At 39.7% G+C, this 17,167-nt stretch overlaps 1 protein-coding gene across 1 annotated transcript; it reads left to right on the plus strand.

Annotated features, from left to right (window-relative positions):
- The first annotated feature begins 536 nt into the window (after window positions 1-536).
- Window positions 537-14,805, plus strand: pias4a (protein inhibitor of activated STAT, 4a). Its single transcript, XM_026159107.1, has 11 exons — window positions 537-614; window positions 2,472-2,853; window positions 2,973-3,057; window positions 3,166-3,207; window positions 3,392-3,482; window positions 5,261-5,389; window positions 8,086-8,191; window positions 8,707-8,780; window positions 9,865-10,025; window positions 10,789-10,940; window positions 11,079-14,805. The coding sequence occupies exons 1-11, from the start codon at window positions 588-590 to the stop codon at window positions 11,351-11,353; spliced, it is 1,524 nt and encodes a 507-aa protein (XP_026014892.1). The 5' UTR covers window positions 537-587; the 3' UTR covers window positions 11,354-14,805.
- Window positions 14,806-17,167: the final 2,362 nt, after the last annotated feature.

A 17,167-nucleotide genomic window follows, 5' to 3' on the forward strand; every position in this document is an offset into this window, starting at 1 on the left:
ATATTTCCATTTTGCTGATGTCTCAACACAACCTGGCATTTGTGATTCAGAGTAGGTATTGCAGGACTATACCTACAGTCTAAGTGTGTTTTTATTAATAAGTCGTTTTAATTTAATTATGAACATGCCTCAGACAAAGCATTAACGCCACATCTCACGGCTGGTCGACTAACCTGAAATGGAATTTTTTGCTCGGACGGGAATTGAAGGGACCATGCGACCCAATCCGTTTGACAGCCCATGCTTTCCCGTCACGCTGAATTTAAACTATCTTTAAGACACGAGTTCAGAATATCGCAAAACTATAAAATTGAAACAGCCTCAATATTAAAATACTTTGACACGTGGTGTTATTAATCGACACAGAGGCCTATTTTGGAAGGGAGACCTGCCTCTTAGTGTTTTTTAAAAGTTGTGCTGTAACTTTAAAACAACGTGGTCCCGCCTATTTTCAGTGAATCGCTTCGGATGCTGGCAAAAGTCGCGCTGTGATTGGCTGGAGATGACTGTCTATCGAAGCAGGGTCATTGTTCCATTGGTGCAAGACTGGCCGTCGTCTCTGACTCTCGCGGTACTGCTGCACGAAGATGGCGGCCGAACTGGTGGAAGCGATGGCAAGTAGAGCTTGGTTGGCTTTGATTTGATAGGAGACGTGCGCGGGATTGTGGGCTGAAAGTCACCCCAGTTGTGGGGAAACTGTGGGTTTTGTGCGAATATTATTAAAGGGTATTTACTCTTACAAATGTGGTGTATTTCAAGCACGACGAAACGAACTAGCCTATGGTGCTAAGGTAGCTAGCCTGCCTGGAAATGTTAACCAGGCAAGTGCGTTGGTTCACCTAGCATCACGCTGGCTCTGGAGGAAGACACCGAAAATGAATGATGAGACCATATAAGCGTGTGGTTGTTTTTGGTCTAGCCTGCTTTCTGGCATGTTACCGTTTGACGTTATTTGGCTTACAGGAATATCTGTTTGTAGTTCACCGGTTAGTTTATTGAACTGTGCACCTGTCAAAATATCTAGCAGTCGTGATCGAATGCCGAGTGTGAGAAGCTAGCCCGGCGATAGCGCAGGCTACACTAGCAACGTTCAAGTGAGGTTGAGCAGTCTGTAACGCAGCTGTATTTGAAGCTCAGCGGTTCAGTCGGATCCATCCATAAAGTCCTGTTTTGTTTTGTTTTTAAATATAGACATGAATTAGTTCTCCACTTATGTCTATTTCGGCCATGTCAGACAAAGCTGAGGCTTGTCTGGCGGCTAAACAACAACATCCCGTGTTTTGCCCCTAGAGCCCAGTTCGTGTGCTCTCTGCTTCATCATAAGTAAATAATAATTTTCTTTAAAAAAAAAAACGACCTCACATAGGATGATACGACCACATACGGTATTCATATAATCGATTCCATATGCTATGCAAGTATTGTATATAGGCTGCAGAAAATTGGCGCATATTATGTCGAGAATGAGAGATTTTGCGTTTACTTTGCAGTTCAATGTGCGTCTGCACCTCTTATGTTTTTACTAAATAAACATCCTCGCCTGCTACGGTGTGTCTTCAGCTTACATTTTTCGGATTGGTGTACAAATGAGGTTGTTAAGCCATAAACAACAAATTAAAATTATATTAAACAGTTAATGGAGCCATAAACATGCAGAATTTGCAAAGCTGTATTTGTCTTACATTTGTTGTGGACTGTAAACAGATTGTATGTATATGTTTCATGTAGGTACGAACTATTGCACTATTTTCACATTTCTAGGCCACTAACAAGAAATAGTGGTTTTTAGGCACCTATTTCATTGTAACTGAACCTGCCAGACTATTCCTTTAGCTTTCTGTGTGTTAAATGACAGATAGTGTGGATGGAATTAGTGCGTTTCCAAGTTCTATTCATACTTTTAAGCCACCTTTGGAAGTTTATGGTTCTAAAGCCTAATTAACACTGCCACAATTAGTGTGATCACTTGAATCATGGCCAAGCCATTGTTCTTAGAGTTGGAAGTGAACTTCTTAATATAGCCAGCTAATTACAACACACTTTAAATCCTCTATAGGATTAAAGTGACCAAGGACAGATGCTAATTTTAGCAAGTACCAAGCAGTTTGGTGAACAACTCTGTTCTGCATATAAGTTACCTGTAATTAACTCTGTGCATCTTCCAAGTGTTAAAAAGAAGTGTGTAGGTGTGTTTACGCAGGACTTTGGACACGATATTAAATTATTTCATTCATTTACTTAATAGATTTACTTGAGTAAAATGAAAGAATATAAACAACATGTATCTTCCTCTCTTGGACAAATGTGAAAATGGTAATTGGCATTGTATAAACTCCTTCATTTGAGATGTGGCTCTTGAAAAAAAGTCTGAACTTGGAAATTAACTTTGTCACTTCAGCCTTTCCAGAAATCTAATTGTTTTTGTGATCCTGTTATATTTTTTTATTTTTTTGGTCTTGTTTTCTCACTAGAATATGGTCAAAAGTTTCCGGGTCTCAGACCTGCAGACGCTGCTGGCCTCAATGGGCCGCAGTAAAAGTGGGCTGAAGCAAGACCTGGTGGGGCGTGCGTTGAGGCTAGTGCAGACCGAATACAGCCCAGAGCTGCTGAAGAACGTCCGGCAGCTCTACGAGTCACGTTTCCCTAAAACATCTGGATGGCTGGCTGCACGACGTCCGGAAAGTGTCCCAGTTAACTATTCATCCCTCAGCTCTTCCCCTACTGCCACCTCTCAGGGCGCAGACTACCTCAACGGCATTTCCAAACCGATCTCCACACCTGCAGCAGAGGTGAAGCTAGTGCCACTGCCCTTCTACCAAACTTTAGAGACACTGCTACTACCAACAGAGCTAAGTGAGTGTGGACTATTTGTTAGGCTTTTTGTGTTTTTGGAAATTGTTGCATTTTTACTCGACGTTGAGAATTTGCACTGTTCTCTTTTTACAATGGATTTTGTCTCCATCTGCTTACAGTTGCCCAGAACAGTGAGAAACTCCAGGATAGTCAGTGCATCTTTGAGTTAACACCCAGCCAAGCAGACCAGATTCGAAATGCAAGGTAAAAAAGTCACACTGTCTGTTAAAACTGCACTTTAGGTTAACCCCAGGTTAATATAAAAATATCTCTGTGAAGCTCATTTTAATTCGTGACCTATTATTTTCTTAGTGAACTTCGTCCAGGAATCCGATCAATCCAAGTGGTTCTTAGGTAAGTTCCCAGTAAAAACATTCGGGGGGGGGGGTTGATTTTTTGGTAGTGACTGTGTCATAAAAATATCATAATTCAAACCAACGAGGACAAATTGCTTCTTTGTATATACAGTGTTTGTGTTTAGTCTCTTACAATAGAAGACCTCACTCATTTATTCCTCTGTTACTGCTCTCTGTTGCAGAATCTGTTACACAGACTCCATTGGTGTTCAGGAGGACCAGTATCCTCCCAACATAGCTGTCAAAGTTAATCAGTCCTACTGTCATGTGCCGGTGAGTTGATTAACTCTGAAATGTCCCACACCTTCATAATACAGACATGACTAAAGCTGGGCTTGTTTTCCTGTTTTGAAGTGTGTTCTCAATTATAGCTCATAGCATCGTTTTCAGATACACTCAGGGTGTCAGTCACAGATGTTTTACCAGGTCAGTGATAAAATGTCATAATATGACAATGATGGATAATATAACCTAATGTAAGTGTGTCTTGAACAACATAAAGGGGAAAAATAAGATTTGGGTAAAGATGATGTTGGCTTATCTGAAGACCTCAGGAAACAAAACTTTAGGAGGAAGCTCTCCAGCTGGCCGATACTATGTGGCTTAAGGTGTGCCACAAGAAATCAAACTGGCAGGGTAGCACCTAGATGACAGGTTAGGAGGGTGTGACTATGACCTCCCGAGGATTCAAATTTGGCCATAAATGTCTAAATTTGGGCTCCTGGCCTAATCCTGCCATTCTGTCTAGTACACAGATATTTTAATCTCTGACTGTTTGTACATACTGTGAATTGTTGAAAAGCTCCATTGTGCTTTAGATAACGTGAGTTCTAGATGTCTCAAGAAATTTTAAGACGTTTAAATTCCCTTGCCTCGTAATCACACTTTTAACCTTTAATTTGAACCTTCTTTTTTTTTCTTTTTTTAAGCTGCTAGCCTGATAATTCTGATAATTAAGTCATTTTCAAGCGGAATTGACATCTGTTACAAATTTCAGTCTCTTAAATATCAGATTTCATTTTTGATATTGTAAATTAGCGTTGGGTTAAAGTCTGAAAAATTTAACACAGTATTTCATTGCCATTTCCAATAATGATATTTATGATCGATGTAGAAAACTATAGTGAATGATGTTTTATGATCGTACCTTGCAAGCAGCAGCATTTATTTAAATGGGCTTTTCTACTCTACTGGAGCACTCAAAGTGCTTTATATAACATGCCTCTTTCAACCATCCACACACATGTCTATACGTACATGCATAATTTATAATATATATATTACCCTATTATAGGCCTGAATGAAAAGCACTTTGTATTCATACATGCTCACATTTGGGTGGATGCATTTGAGCACTTTGGGGTTCGGTATCTTGCCCAACAATACTTTGGCATTTGCAGAGATCACCTGCTCTACCTCCTGAGCCACAGACACCCAGTGCAAACAAAATAAAGGGAAAATTCCATCCTTTTCCAAAGATCTGCGGTCATTCATGAAAGCACCTAATACATGATTGATTGCTACAAGATGCCAGCATCATTGTAGTGCAATAATAATGTTGGATGTACAGTAATAATAATATAATAATAATAATGAAAGTAAGTACAGAAGAGAAAAAGTATGCATAAAGATTGTTTAAGTTACTCCCTTTTTATTGAATTGTAATCACAGGCTGTCATGTGGCTCTCACTCAAGGCATGTCGGGGCTTGTCTTGTTGTGCTAGCAGTAGAAGTGAACACGTGGCTTTGATATCATGATTTAACTTGTTTGTTTTGTTTTTTATTTGTACTGGTATTATCTCAAATGATATATGTCACAGCCCTATTGTAAACTGAATATTTTGATTGAAGGTAAATCAACAATTAAAAATATGACCTTCAGCTCATATTTGCAGGTTGGCTGTGCATGGTAAAGGAAACAATCCTCATTTGTGCTAAAAGTAGCGAGAACAAGGTGTCTGTTTTGAAATTATGAAAAGATATTTGAGATGAAGTATTACATAATTAACTGTTGCAGTCTTATTTATTTTCAAATTGTGTGTGTTTTACAGGGATATTATCCTTCCAATAAGCCTGGTGTTGAACCTCGTCGTCCTTGTCGTCCTATAAACATCACTCCGTGGTTGCACCTCTCCAATGTCACCAACAGAGTCACCATCACCTGGGGAAACTTTGGAAAGGTCAGTTGAATCCTGTCTTTTGCAGCCGTAGCTCTCAGGGTTGTCATTAGCACAGATATTTTTTATTTATGTTTTTTTTTTATTCTGATAATCTGTCCAGCTCCTCTTGGAAGGTTCTGTAATTCATCGAGGCATGCTGATACTTGTAGATCTTTGAGTGTTTGGCCTCACTCGACTGCATGTGTAATACACCTTTGTAATCACGGTTGCCACCACACTGAGTATTTTGAGAGAGTATGTGTGTAGACAGAAGGACTTTTGGTTAGGTTTGTTATCACATTTTGTACAAACAAGAAGGTTTGTGCAAATCTTGAGCAACTTCATTTTAGTCACAGCTTGATCACACGTGATGAAACGGCTCAATTTAAAAGTGTCGTGTACTTGAGGTAATGCACATTCCACACATTTTGTCTGCAGTTGCCATGTATAAATAATAAATTCACTGCTCAGCATGTAGAGTCTGTAAAAGTCTAAAATTTGCTTGGCCTAACAAGTTTCAGAAGAGGTCTGTGTGATATAATCCATAACTGGTAGGCGATATAGCCTCAAAATATCACTGTATTTAAAGAAAACTAATAATGATATTAGTGGCATTTAGAGCTGGGCGATAGAACGATAACGATATGTATCGCGATATAACTTTTACTCGATAGAGAAATTAAGCTATCGCGATAGACCTCGCCGCTCTTGTCCTCTTAAAAAAAAAAAAAAAAAAGGTCAGCCAATCCAAATTAGGTAGCGCAGAGCCGAACCAATCACAGCCGCAGCGTCACGTCGCGTGACTTGTTACGTACAGCACAAGTGCCAAGCCGCACGTGTGTTTGTTTGGGAAGCAGCCAGCGGGTAATGGAGGAAATGAGTGTGCCGACTAGAAAAATCAACCGAGCGTGACCGAAGAGAAAACAGATGATGGTTCCAATGCCGGAGAGATTGTCGAACAGAAGAGCCAAAGAAGTTCCGTAGTGTGAAGGTATTTCGGCTATTTCAAGTCTGACAAAAAAACAGAGTAGCGTGCACTGTAAATTGTGCCGAAAGCAAGTCTGGAAATACAATAAACTGGTGCATGCGTCACACTGTGCCACGTTATTGTTTCGGTGAAATGAATTTCTACAATACTGTTAATTCTACTCTCTGCAGTGTTTAAATGCTTACATATACACACAGTTACTGTCCCTCCACACAGACGACTCGGTTCTGCTTCTATGCCCCAGCTTTGTTTACTTTTTCCCACCGAGGCTTCTAGACTTCTGATTGGCCAACATTTCTGCACTGTTAGGAATCTAGCGCCACCTGCTGCTTTGGCATGTTCATAGCAGCGTTTTCCTTCATTTCTGCCTTTATGTGTGGACGGGATTATTTTTTAAAACGAAAACGGAAAATCTCCGTTTTCAAAAATACCCGTGTACGTGTGGACGTAGCCTCAGTCTCTGACTGGAAGCGCTAATTCGTCATTCGGCTTTTGTCAGACTAAAGTAACTGTTAAAACTGTTTGAAAAGCTCAGCTATACAACAAGGAGAGATTGAGAATTTCCTTTTAGTTCTCAGTTTATTTGATATTGACAAAAGTTAGTCAGTTTTGTCTGTTCTTCTGTAAAACAAACTAAGATTTATTTTTAGAATTAATATTTTGTTTCTAAGTGGAATTGACAATTTAGTAGTCTGTTTCGTTTGTTCTATTTTGAAACTTAAACGCTTTAGCGGCTGCCTTTTGTGTAGTTTGCAATATTTGCCTTTATTTATCTGAAAAAGTCTCATGTTCCTTAAGTACATCTACCCTGTTGAACTTATTATGGGAAATAAATATTTAAATAAAAACAAGCTGCTGATTATTTCACATTTTACTTGTGAGCAACGGCACATTTAAATCTTACAAATATAGTTATTTGGCTTATATCGTGATAGATATCGTTATCGCCTGAAATGAAAAAAACATATCGTGATATGAAAAAATCTCATATCGCCCAGCTCTAGTGGCATTACACACACACACACACACACACACACACACACACACACACACACACACACACACACACACACACACACAGTTTTATTGGCCGGAACATTTCTAAGTGTAAGTACAAAAATGGCATTTCCCATCCTGCTTTTGTAGTGAACTTTTGTCACTGATGACACTTCTTCTAATTAAAGTTTGATACAGTGATATAACATTAGTCAAATGTAAGCGCAAGAATAGCGTAGGGACTGTTTTCTCTAATCCCCTATTTAAAAATGTAAACACTATATTTGAAAAAAGCTTCACACTTTAATTTAACAATAACTGTAATAATTAACTATATAACTCGTCAGTGCTGCCCAGTATTGTCACATAATAAAACCGAAAATAATAATGGATTGTTATTATTTTCTCTCTCTAGCGAGTCTCATATATATATATTTTTACGTGGATTAAATGGTGAATATTTCATCACTCGCCTGTGAATTGTAACCACAATCAAACATGGGGAACATTCTTTATACAAAATAATTTTATGTGCTGCTTGTCCAAGTTGCAGATTCACTGATGTCTCATAATCGTTAGAGAGGTTACCTTGTACTAGTTTGATGGTTCTGTTTCAAAATTTTGAGTGAATTCTTACAATAACATCGTGTTTAAATTCCACTGTCAGTTCCCGATTCTCTGTGGATAAATTCTTGTTACATTTTATTAAAAATCTGTTGATCTGTGTTTGCAGCGTTACTCTGTGGCGGTGTATTTAGTGAGGGTCTTCACCGCAGCAGACCTCTTCAGCCAGCTTAAACTCTGCTCAGTTGAGAGTGCAGAACGCTGCCGTGAGCGCAGTAAGTGATGCTTTTACACTCACCAAAATATTTTTGCTTGCAGCTTTCACATTCAGAGTAAGATGAAAGGTACACGAAGTCACTTCAGTGCAGAATGTAGGAGTCAATAACTGAACATTTTGTTTCTGGTATGACTGGATTTTGCACAGATGTGTGTCAAGGATCAGTTCGAGGTTGTTCTTCCAGTGTACACATTTTCTTTTTTAGTCCTGCCACATGTCTTTGATATTTGCACATTGTAAAGTAATGACATCAGACTAATAATAGCAAGCACTTGGAGTTTCAACACTAAATTTTGAGTTTTAACATAATAAAATAATTGTTGATGGCTAAAACCTGTGTAGGTCTAAGTTTTTGGAACATTGATTAGGATTCAGTAGAAACTGTAATCTTTAAGTGGAATCGTTATCAGTAAAAACGGTTTATATCCATTCTCACTGTGTAGTTAATTTTAAATAATGTAGAATAATGTCTGGTACAGAATGTAATAACCGTGTACTTACATTTATCTACAGTACAAGACAAACTACGCTTCGACCCAGAGAGCGAGATTGCGACCACAGGACTCAGAGTGTCTCTCATCTGTCCAGTGAGTACATCCTGAACACAAATGGGGGGGCTTTAAAACACAAAGCAACTCAAATATGCATTATGATTTCTGCTCAGTCGGAGCAGAAAAGCAGGACAATCTACAGCGTAGAGGGAATATCTTCACTACATTAATCAAATATTCAGTTTAAACATTACATCCATTCAACCTTGGAGTGAAATCAAAGCTATGTTTATACTGCTGTTCTACAGTGAATATCCGTTTGTAGAAAGCTCATTGTGTCCATGCACATTTATTTAATACATTATTCAATAATAAGGTTTTGGGGTGTAAATGGCTTTGTGACAAATAATTGAGCAGTGTAATAGGCTGACTCTCTAGCGAGTCTCATCCTGTGGCCATACTCTGACTCCACCATCTTGGATTGCAGCTCTCAACGGCAGCCTTTGTGCTGCTCAGCAGCTTCTGTGAGCTTGACAGAGCAGCACATGAACCAGTTTTCCAGTTGTTATAGTGTCTGTTCGCAGTCCAGAAACTTGCAGCACACCTCCAGGATAGGATTGCCATTACCAGCTGCAGTCCAGCACAGTGTAGTGGGAATCCTGTCTGTGAGACAAGATCCTCTCTGAGGAAGCAGCTGACTCATAATAAGTAATGTCACACTGATGACCTGGCCAGCCTGAAAACACTACAGGAAGAACAAGGCCAAGCTGGATATCAGCGACAAACTTTGACTATAAGAGCAAGGTCTTTGTCAAATAGTAAAGTGATTTCAGATTGCTCCTTAAACTCATAAAACACTGCCAAAGTTATTCACCACATATATCTGTGGGAGTGTGTAATAGATGGGGCCAGCTCGCCCACTAATGTCTGTGGGTGGGGAAACTCTGTGACCATTTGGAAGGAAACTTGTTTCCAGGACATCGATTGGCAAATACAGAGAGAGATGTTGTTTTAGTGCAGTGCGTGCTGTCGTAAAATATTGTTTCACAGTCCCGTGGCTCTGTTGTCATGCTGTGTCTAAAAGCCCCTCAATTTATTTAGCTATTAGAAAACTCCCAAAATGTTTTAAAAAGCATGATATCAACCGATATCACATCTGTTCCTTTTTTCTCGCTTCCAGCTGGTGAAGATGCGGCTTGGGGTACCATGTCGAGTGTTAACTTGTGCCCACCTTCAGTGTTTCGATGCAGTCTTTTTCCTTCAGATGAATGAAAAGAAGCCCACATGGACTTGCCCAGTCTGTGACAAGCCCGCTCCATTTGAGCTCCTCACTATTGATGGGTAAGGAGATGAGAGCATGCTTTGACTTGTCCCGCCCCTGCAGCTTTGTCAGTAAATTCTTAAAGTTTGTATTGTGTAATTTTGAGTACCTGTATGTGATGCCAGTTTGAGGAACATCATTGAAGCTGCAGAGATGTTTTAGGGATTCTTGATACAAGCTCAACCATGCACCAACATGTACTGCTTTCTTTTTTTTCTTTTTATTTGGTCTGGTATGAAAACTCATTGTGTTTCAAAATTTGTCATTCTCCACCTGCTGTTCATTTATGTTACAGAAGCGACACTTGTGCGTTTCATTTACCAGCACAACAGATAATTCTTAATACGAAAAGTATGTTTAAAAAAAAAGCAATTTACAGTTTTGTTTTTGGAAGTTGTCAGCAGCTCTCACAAACACATCTTATTGTAGCAAAGACTGAAAGCTTTGTGCAACATATATTTACATTCCTTAAACTAAGTTTGCTTGAAAGACCCTTTTTTACCTGACCCAGGTTTGATATTTGAAAGTGTAATCATGAAGTATTGTTTTCCTAAATGGCCTTTCATTCATGAAAGAGATTAAAGTATATGTTGTGTTTTTCTTCATCGGAACTTCAGTATCTTGACATATATATGTTGTAATGGCATTAATGGTATAATATAATAATGGTATTATTATTTCATTTCTAATTGTGCGTTTGAGTGAGAACTGAGCTATTAGTTTGATTTTCCCGTGTATAAACTTATTTTGTGACGTCTCTCTAATGGCCGGTGTGCATTTCAGGCTGTTATCTGAGATTCTAAAAGAAACGAGTGAGGACATTGAGGAGATAGAGTACTTAACAGACGGCTCCTGGCGACCCATCAGAGATGAGAAGGAGAGGGAGCGGGAAAGAGAACGCAGTAACACACCTGACTACCCAGTTGTTGATATATGTAAGTTTTCAGCCCTGTCACATCCCCTTGTCTGTAGTTGTTTTGGGGGGGTTTTGCACTGTGTGTGTGTTTGTGTGTGCTGAAGGTAATGAGAGTAAAATCTTCTTCCTTACCTTAAAATTGTATTCCTCTCTGTAGGCATTCCCGAAGCAAATGGCCATTCACCAGCCCACAGCAGCACTAGTCTGACGGCCAAGTCTGGAAGCAGTTCTGTGGGGATGCCAGGAGTCACGGGAGCACCTGCTGTGGCACCGGGTGGAGGTGCGGTGGTAGATCTGACTCTTGACTCTTCCTCTGAGGAGGAGGGGGGTGGGGCTGGAGGAGACAGCGAGGACACTGAGGACAGCGCCGACAGTCCTGCCCCAAAGAGGGGCCGATACAACTACGACAAGGACCTGGTCACTGCCTACTGACCCCACCACTCTGTCCCCTCTTAGACTGACACACAGAGACAGAGAGGCAGGGGCCTTAAAACGTGAGGACAGGAACACAGTAATCCACTAGATGCAACAACCCGCCCTTTTGCCCCAGCGTCAGAGCCTTTTAGCAGCTCTGGTTTATATCCAGGCAGGCAGACAAACACGTACTCAAACATGCACTGTCCATGGTTCTTCAGTCTACAGTGATAAGGATTCCTCTTTGTACTGTACACCACTGGAAGCTACTCTTACACTTCTTGATCAATTGTCACCCTACAGTGAACATCTGTACTGTCCTGCCTCTGCTGAAGAGACTGAATGGATTGAGCACCCCACCACAGTCACAACCCTTGCTTCTCTCTTTCCAGACTATTCCCACTCCGACCTCGTCTCTCTTTGTATATGACTTGGAATTCCTGGCTCTTTTAGCCATGGGCGTTCAATGTTTGCGTCTCTGATTTTTGTCACAGTTGTGATGCACAGGCAAGTTGAAAATGGAAGCTCCTCAGTAGTTTTTGGTAGAAGGTGGAAAACAAGTGAAAACATTTGTGGGAGGACACAGCAGAGATATCTGAAGTGTGATGCAAATTTAAACCTTTCCTATTTTGTTCTTTGTTGACAGAATGAATTCAAAGCTTGAAAGGGTTTTTTCAGGAATTTATCATTTTTATTATGAAATGGCAGGACACAATACTGGCTTCAGTGTGTGATTTCCATTTTTATTTTGTCCTTAGATAAAAAGAACCTACCTCAGTCATAAAAACTTGGCAGACTGACCAGAGAGTAGCTTTGAAAGAAGACGGAAGAATTGACGAGTTTTTCTGAATCCAATTTTACACTGGATATAGTGTTTTCCTGCATTTTGTTGTTGTTTGTTTTGGGTTGTTTTTTTTTTTTATTCCATTGTTTCATTCAGCTCTGATCCCTCTGTAACAAAAAAAAAATCTTGGTTGAAGGAGAGTTCGAGTATGAATAACCAGGCTAACTGTAGGAGTGAGAGACATTCAAAAACTGGTCAGCAACTGTTTCACTCTGTAAAACATTTCTGCAGTTGTGTCTGTAACAGGATTTCTTAGGATTGGTATCTCAGAATTCCACATGGATCTAGCTCATCAAAATTACTGCGTGGCAGCTATGCCAAAGCAGACATCTTTTAAGAGTTCACTGAGGGGAAATGGTTATGAGGTGCCTTTTTTGTTGAAGTAGTAAAGAGTGAAGCCTATGGTTTTAAGCGCAGCTGAGCTAGCCATTAGATGAGAACACCAGTCCACGACCGCTTGTTTAAATCAATATTTTCCAGTCAAGTGGACAGAACAGGATTTCAGAGTCATCATTTTATCCCACAGTTGTGACCCGCTTTGAAACTATCATATTTATTTAAGACCATGACATTCTCTTAATAGTTTGTGGTAAATCTACATAATACTTGGCATAGTTCTGTATAGACTGGAGCTCTTCATTGCTGGTATTTGGTGTGGAGATGTACATTGATCTGTGCTCACGACTCTGCTGTTGAACGCTGCTTTCTTTGCCACTGAATGAATCCGACCTGGGTCAAAGTGCCATTCGGAGTATTTTGCTGCAGTGGGTTCAACATGTCTGACACAACAAAACTTAATGAAGTGTCATCGAGTGCAACCCCAACAAGTTGAAAGTCATTGATTAGGTTACAGATGGTCGTGTCTGGAACAAGTAGCGCGCTTCGACCAGCAGCCCTTCTCTGCCTACTTTCAATGTAGATAAGGTCATATCTATTTGATGCAATAGAATTGGACTTTAATTGCTACATGCTGTAGGCTTACAACTTCCTCTGCACCTGCACTAATATTGTCTATATGTGATGGCTGCTCCTCACACAGGGATCAGTGTTTTCTCTGCATTTACTGCTTGGGATTGGTGGCAGTGTTAACCACAGCTACAACTTCGATTTTTTTTTTTCCCCCGTTTTCTTATTCTAGATTTTGATTGTAGATTTTTACCCAATTCTGTGTTGTTAAGCATTTTTATTGAAGCTTGTAGCTAATCTTGCAGATTACCCGTCTTGTAGGCCCAGAGGAACACTGGCTCGGATCCTATCCTCCTGTTCTTGGTCAGTGCTGTAACATTATCGGCAGAAGGAGTGGCTTCTTGGAGTAACATTAGAGTTGTTGTATTTACTTCACCTGTCTGCTCCGCTCTGTGCCACCCCCACTGGGGAAGCAGTAAGAGAGACTCTGGGCATGCATTTGGGTTTATCTACAGGGGGATCATCAGTGTTGGTTTCAGAAGAAGAAGAAAAAAACTTGCTAGAGCTGTTTGCACTTTCATGTGATGCATTCATCGACTTAATAATGCTTTATTTATTTTAAAAGCTCCCATGTAGTGCGTATTAAGGGACCCCCGCCCATTGTGAACATTTGTCATCATTCGTCTTGTCCATACGAATCAGAAAATGTGAAAGTGGACGCGGTCCTATTCCACCGTGACAGGGTTGGAAAGGCGTTCTGCATGTTTTGCTTCCCTTTACTGTCAGCACAGGATTTCTTTTGACTTGCTCAAGTGCACAGAAATGACATATACACATCAATCTGAGGCCTCACTGTTCCAAGTGCATCCTCTGACGTCGTTGATGATTGAAAAAGTAGATGGAGTCAAATGTGGTCTTCCATTTTTCTTCTTTTGACGGCTCACAAAATCAATATACAGAGAAAAATATTTTGGGAATCCGCACAAGACTGATTGATGGCATTTGGCCTCTATCGCATCAGTGTGTCCCTGAAAAGATATTTAAGGTGCTTTGAAGCAAAATATTGTAAAGAACTCTAATAGCCGCCTTTAAGGCATTCTGCATTTGTAATTAACTGCTATACATATGAAAATCACGTTTTTCATTTGTTGCTATGTTAGAGAAGGTCATTATTTGTTTGGCTCTCCTAAACTTCTCATTGCCTTGTGGTTAAAGATGAGAGATGGTGCAGGTAGTTGCTGTGGAACTGAGCCAGGTAATTTTGCAGATTGGGAGCTAGAGAGCGAGCTGAGGGTCTGGTGTTTTTGTAGTGGCATCTCTTCTTGTAATAATGCATAAGGTAGCATGGGCAGAGGCTTACAATCCATGATGTAAATGTTTTGTTTTTGTTTTGTTTTTTGTTTTTTTTTATATATGTTCATATTAAAGACAATAAAATTTAAATAATATTTTATTAAGCCTTGAATTGCCTCCAGTTCCTATAGGCAAGTGGAAAATAAGAAGTTGTAGAGGGCAGCAGCACTGGAAGCTGATGCCACTCACTACTGGGAGGACTGGTTAACATGTGGATTGTCATGTTCTGTACCAAAAGCTCAGATCTGGGGACTCATTTGATGCCTGTTGAGGATAAAACTGTAAAATTTAAAAAAGGAAAAAAAATGATCGTATTCTAACAGCTGTTATTGACGTGTGGAATTAATTAAAAATCAGTTCTTAAAAACAGCAGTCTGCATTTTTTTTTTTTATCTTAGATTTTCTGAATTTATTGAGCTGGGCAGCCTTGTGATGGATTGCAAACTTTGAACTGTTCGGCGTGCCTCATTTTCTTAAAAAAGGTACGCTTCAACTCCAGAAGAAGAAAATGTGTTTTGAATAAAATCCATCCCGCCTGAGTATCAGGGAGGATTGTGGGGGTTTTACTGTTTTAAAAATAAAAGATTACCACTGGTAACATCACTGGGATGTCATAGTTACATGAAATATTTTGTAAACTATTTTTGCCATTATTAGGCCGTTGAGTGCTGACAGGAAATGAGAACGATAGCGATCAGTAGCGTACTGGAACAATGTCACACTGCAGTCTAAGTGGGGATTCAGGTTTAGCACAACTGAAACCTTTATATTCATCACAGACAAAAGCAACACGTATTTATCTGTAGTTGTTTCCCATTCTGTCACAAAAACAGTTCCCGGAGTTGTCAGAGTTTTTTTTTTGTTTGTTTGTTTTTTTTAATGTAGAAAAAAACAACATTCATTTTTCACATCTGAAGAAAAGACTACACAAATACTTGGTCCTCTTTCTGTATGGCGTCCACAGATTAGAGACAGAAACTTCAACATGAAAACAGCCTCATTTAGTCATTTCTGCTACAAAGGCTTTGATATAATATATGGGGTTTTTTAAGTGAGCGCACCTTTATTCTTAGAAACTTGCACCCCCTTTAGCAGAAATTATGCCAGCATTGCATTTGTCCCCATTCTGACTAAAGCTTTGACGCCTCTTTCAGTTGCAGGATTATTGAAGGTTTTATTGCTTTTCCTTCCCATTTCAAATCCCTCCATTATATCACCGTGATCTTCAAAACTGCATAGCAGGCCATTCTTTTTTTTCCCCCCCCTTCCATTTGAGCCATTCCCTGGATTTGTCTGTACGCAGGGGATCATTACTCTGAAAGCTCCACTTCCAATCCAACTTCAGTTTTGGGTCTACTGGCCTCACATGTACTTGAACCATATTTTGAAATGTTGAGGAAATCACAGCTGAAAGAATTCATGAAAGGAATTCATTCCCTAAGGCAGCAACAATGCTCTAAACCAACCCAGCACTGTGCTTTATAACAGCTGCAAGCTTCTTCTCCTGAGGTCACGTGTCTGCCCTCATGTTTCCGTTGCCAACCAGTGCGCTGATTCCTCTGTGGGGAGAACATTACCCCAAAAGACCTGGGCTCGCCTCATGTTTTTAATGTCGAACACTAGTTTAATAATCTAAAAATCTCTTTATTATAGTGGGTTTTAAGGCAAACTGCTGGAAGAGTTATTTAAAGATGCTGTGATGAAATTCTGGTGCTCTGGGCCTCTACTCTGATGGACCAGCCAGTTCTGGACACATTATTGGTCAACTGAAAAAACTTTTAAAAACCTGAATCAAACACAGTCATCCACACCTTTAGACATCTTTAGAGTTTGGCAGGTTTGGTGATTCATGTGGAACTCTGAAATCTATTTGTTAATTGCTGGGCAGCACTTATTTAGTGTAATGGATGTGTCTGTTTTTTCAGGTTGCTTAACAAACCATCTGTTTTATGTTTTATTTATCTGATCAAGTGACCTTTAATAATACGAACATGTCTGCTTGTTCACACTGGAAGGAAGATCCATCCAACTACAACAATATTTTGTAAATATTTTAATATTACAAATTTCATTGATGAGTTTCTTTTTATCATAGTGATGTTGAACTTGACTAAGATATATTAAAGAGTCACAGCAGATCACAAGACTGTCAGGATTTTTTCCCCACAAAAGAAGCACAAGATAAGTGCGCCTCTTCTTTCTTCTGCTGTCTTTAGAGGTCACTACAGTAGATCATCTCTATTCCTACCCTAACCCAGCATCCTCCTCTGTCACCCCAGTCCTCTGTGTGTCCTCCTTCACTTCATCCATGAACCTCCTCCTCTTCTTCTACTGACTCCATATTTAGCACCTTTTGTCCAGTGTATCATTATCTCTGTACATGTCCAGATCATCTCTCTAACTTTATCTGCAAAGCGATCAACCTGAGCTGTACCTCTAATGTACTCATTTCCTGTCCATAACCAGATGATAGTGTGATACTTATTATATACAGTGTTCTGTCTCACAGTTCAGGATGTTACTGAAAACTGAGCCATCTAAAAATGGTATCTGCTTGGTTGTTATACCATATATTTTATTAATGAGTACGAGTACATGAATACATCTCACTGGCATCGAAAACCTTTTTTGCACAGGAAATCTGGGGAAACTTGTGGTATTTACTGTTTGTAAAAGACAATAACAGAGAATGATTCATTAATTTGATATATTAACATTAGGCCATAGAT

This window comes from Astatotilapia calliptera, chromosome 23 (assembly GCF_900246225.1).
Source record: "Astatotilapia calliptera chromosome 23, fAstCal1.2, whole genome shotgun sequence".
Taxonomy (NCBI): domain Eukaryota; kingdom Metazoa; phylum Chordata; class Actinopteri; order Cichliformes; family Cichlidae; genus Astatotilapia; species Astatotilapia calliptera.

Excerpts from the sequence above, each read along its gene's own strand:
- pias4a (XM_026159107.1), top strand. The coding sequence starts at position 588 with ATGGCGGCCGAACTGGTGGAAGCGATG. Across the intron at positions 615-2,471 it reads CCGAACTGGTGGAAGCGATG|AATATGGTCAAAAGTTTCCG; the intron begins GCAAGTAGAGCT and ends TTTTCTCACTAG. Across the intron at positions 10,941-11,078 it reads CTACCCAGTTGTTGATATAT|GCATTCCCGAAGCAAATGGC; the intron begins GTAAGTTTTCAG and ends TCCTCTCTGTAG.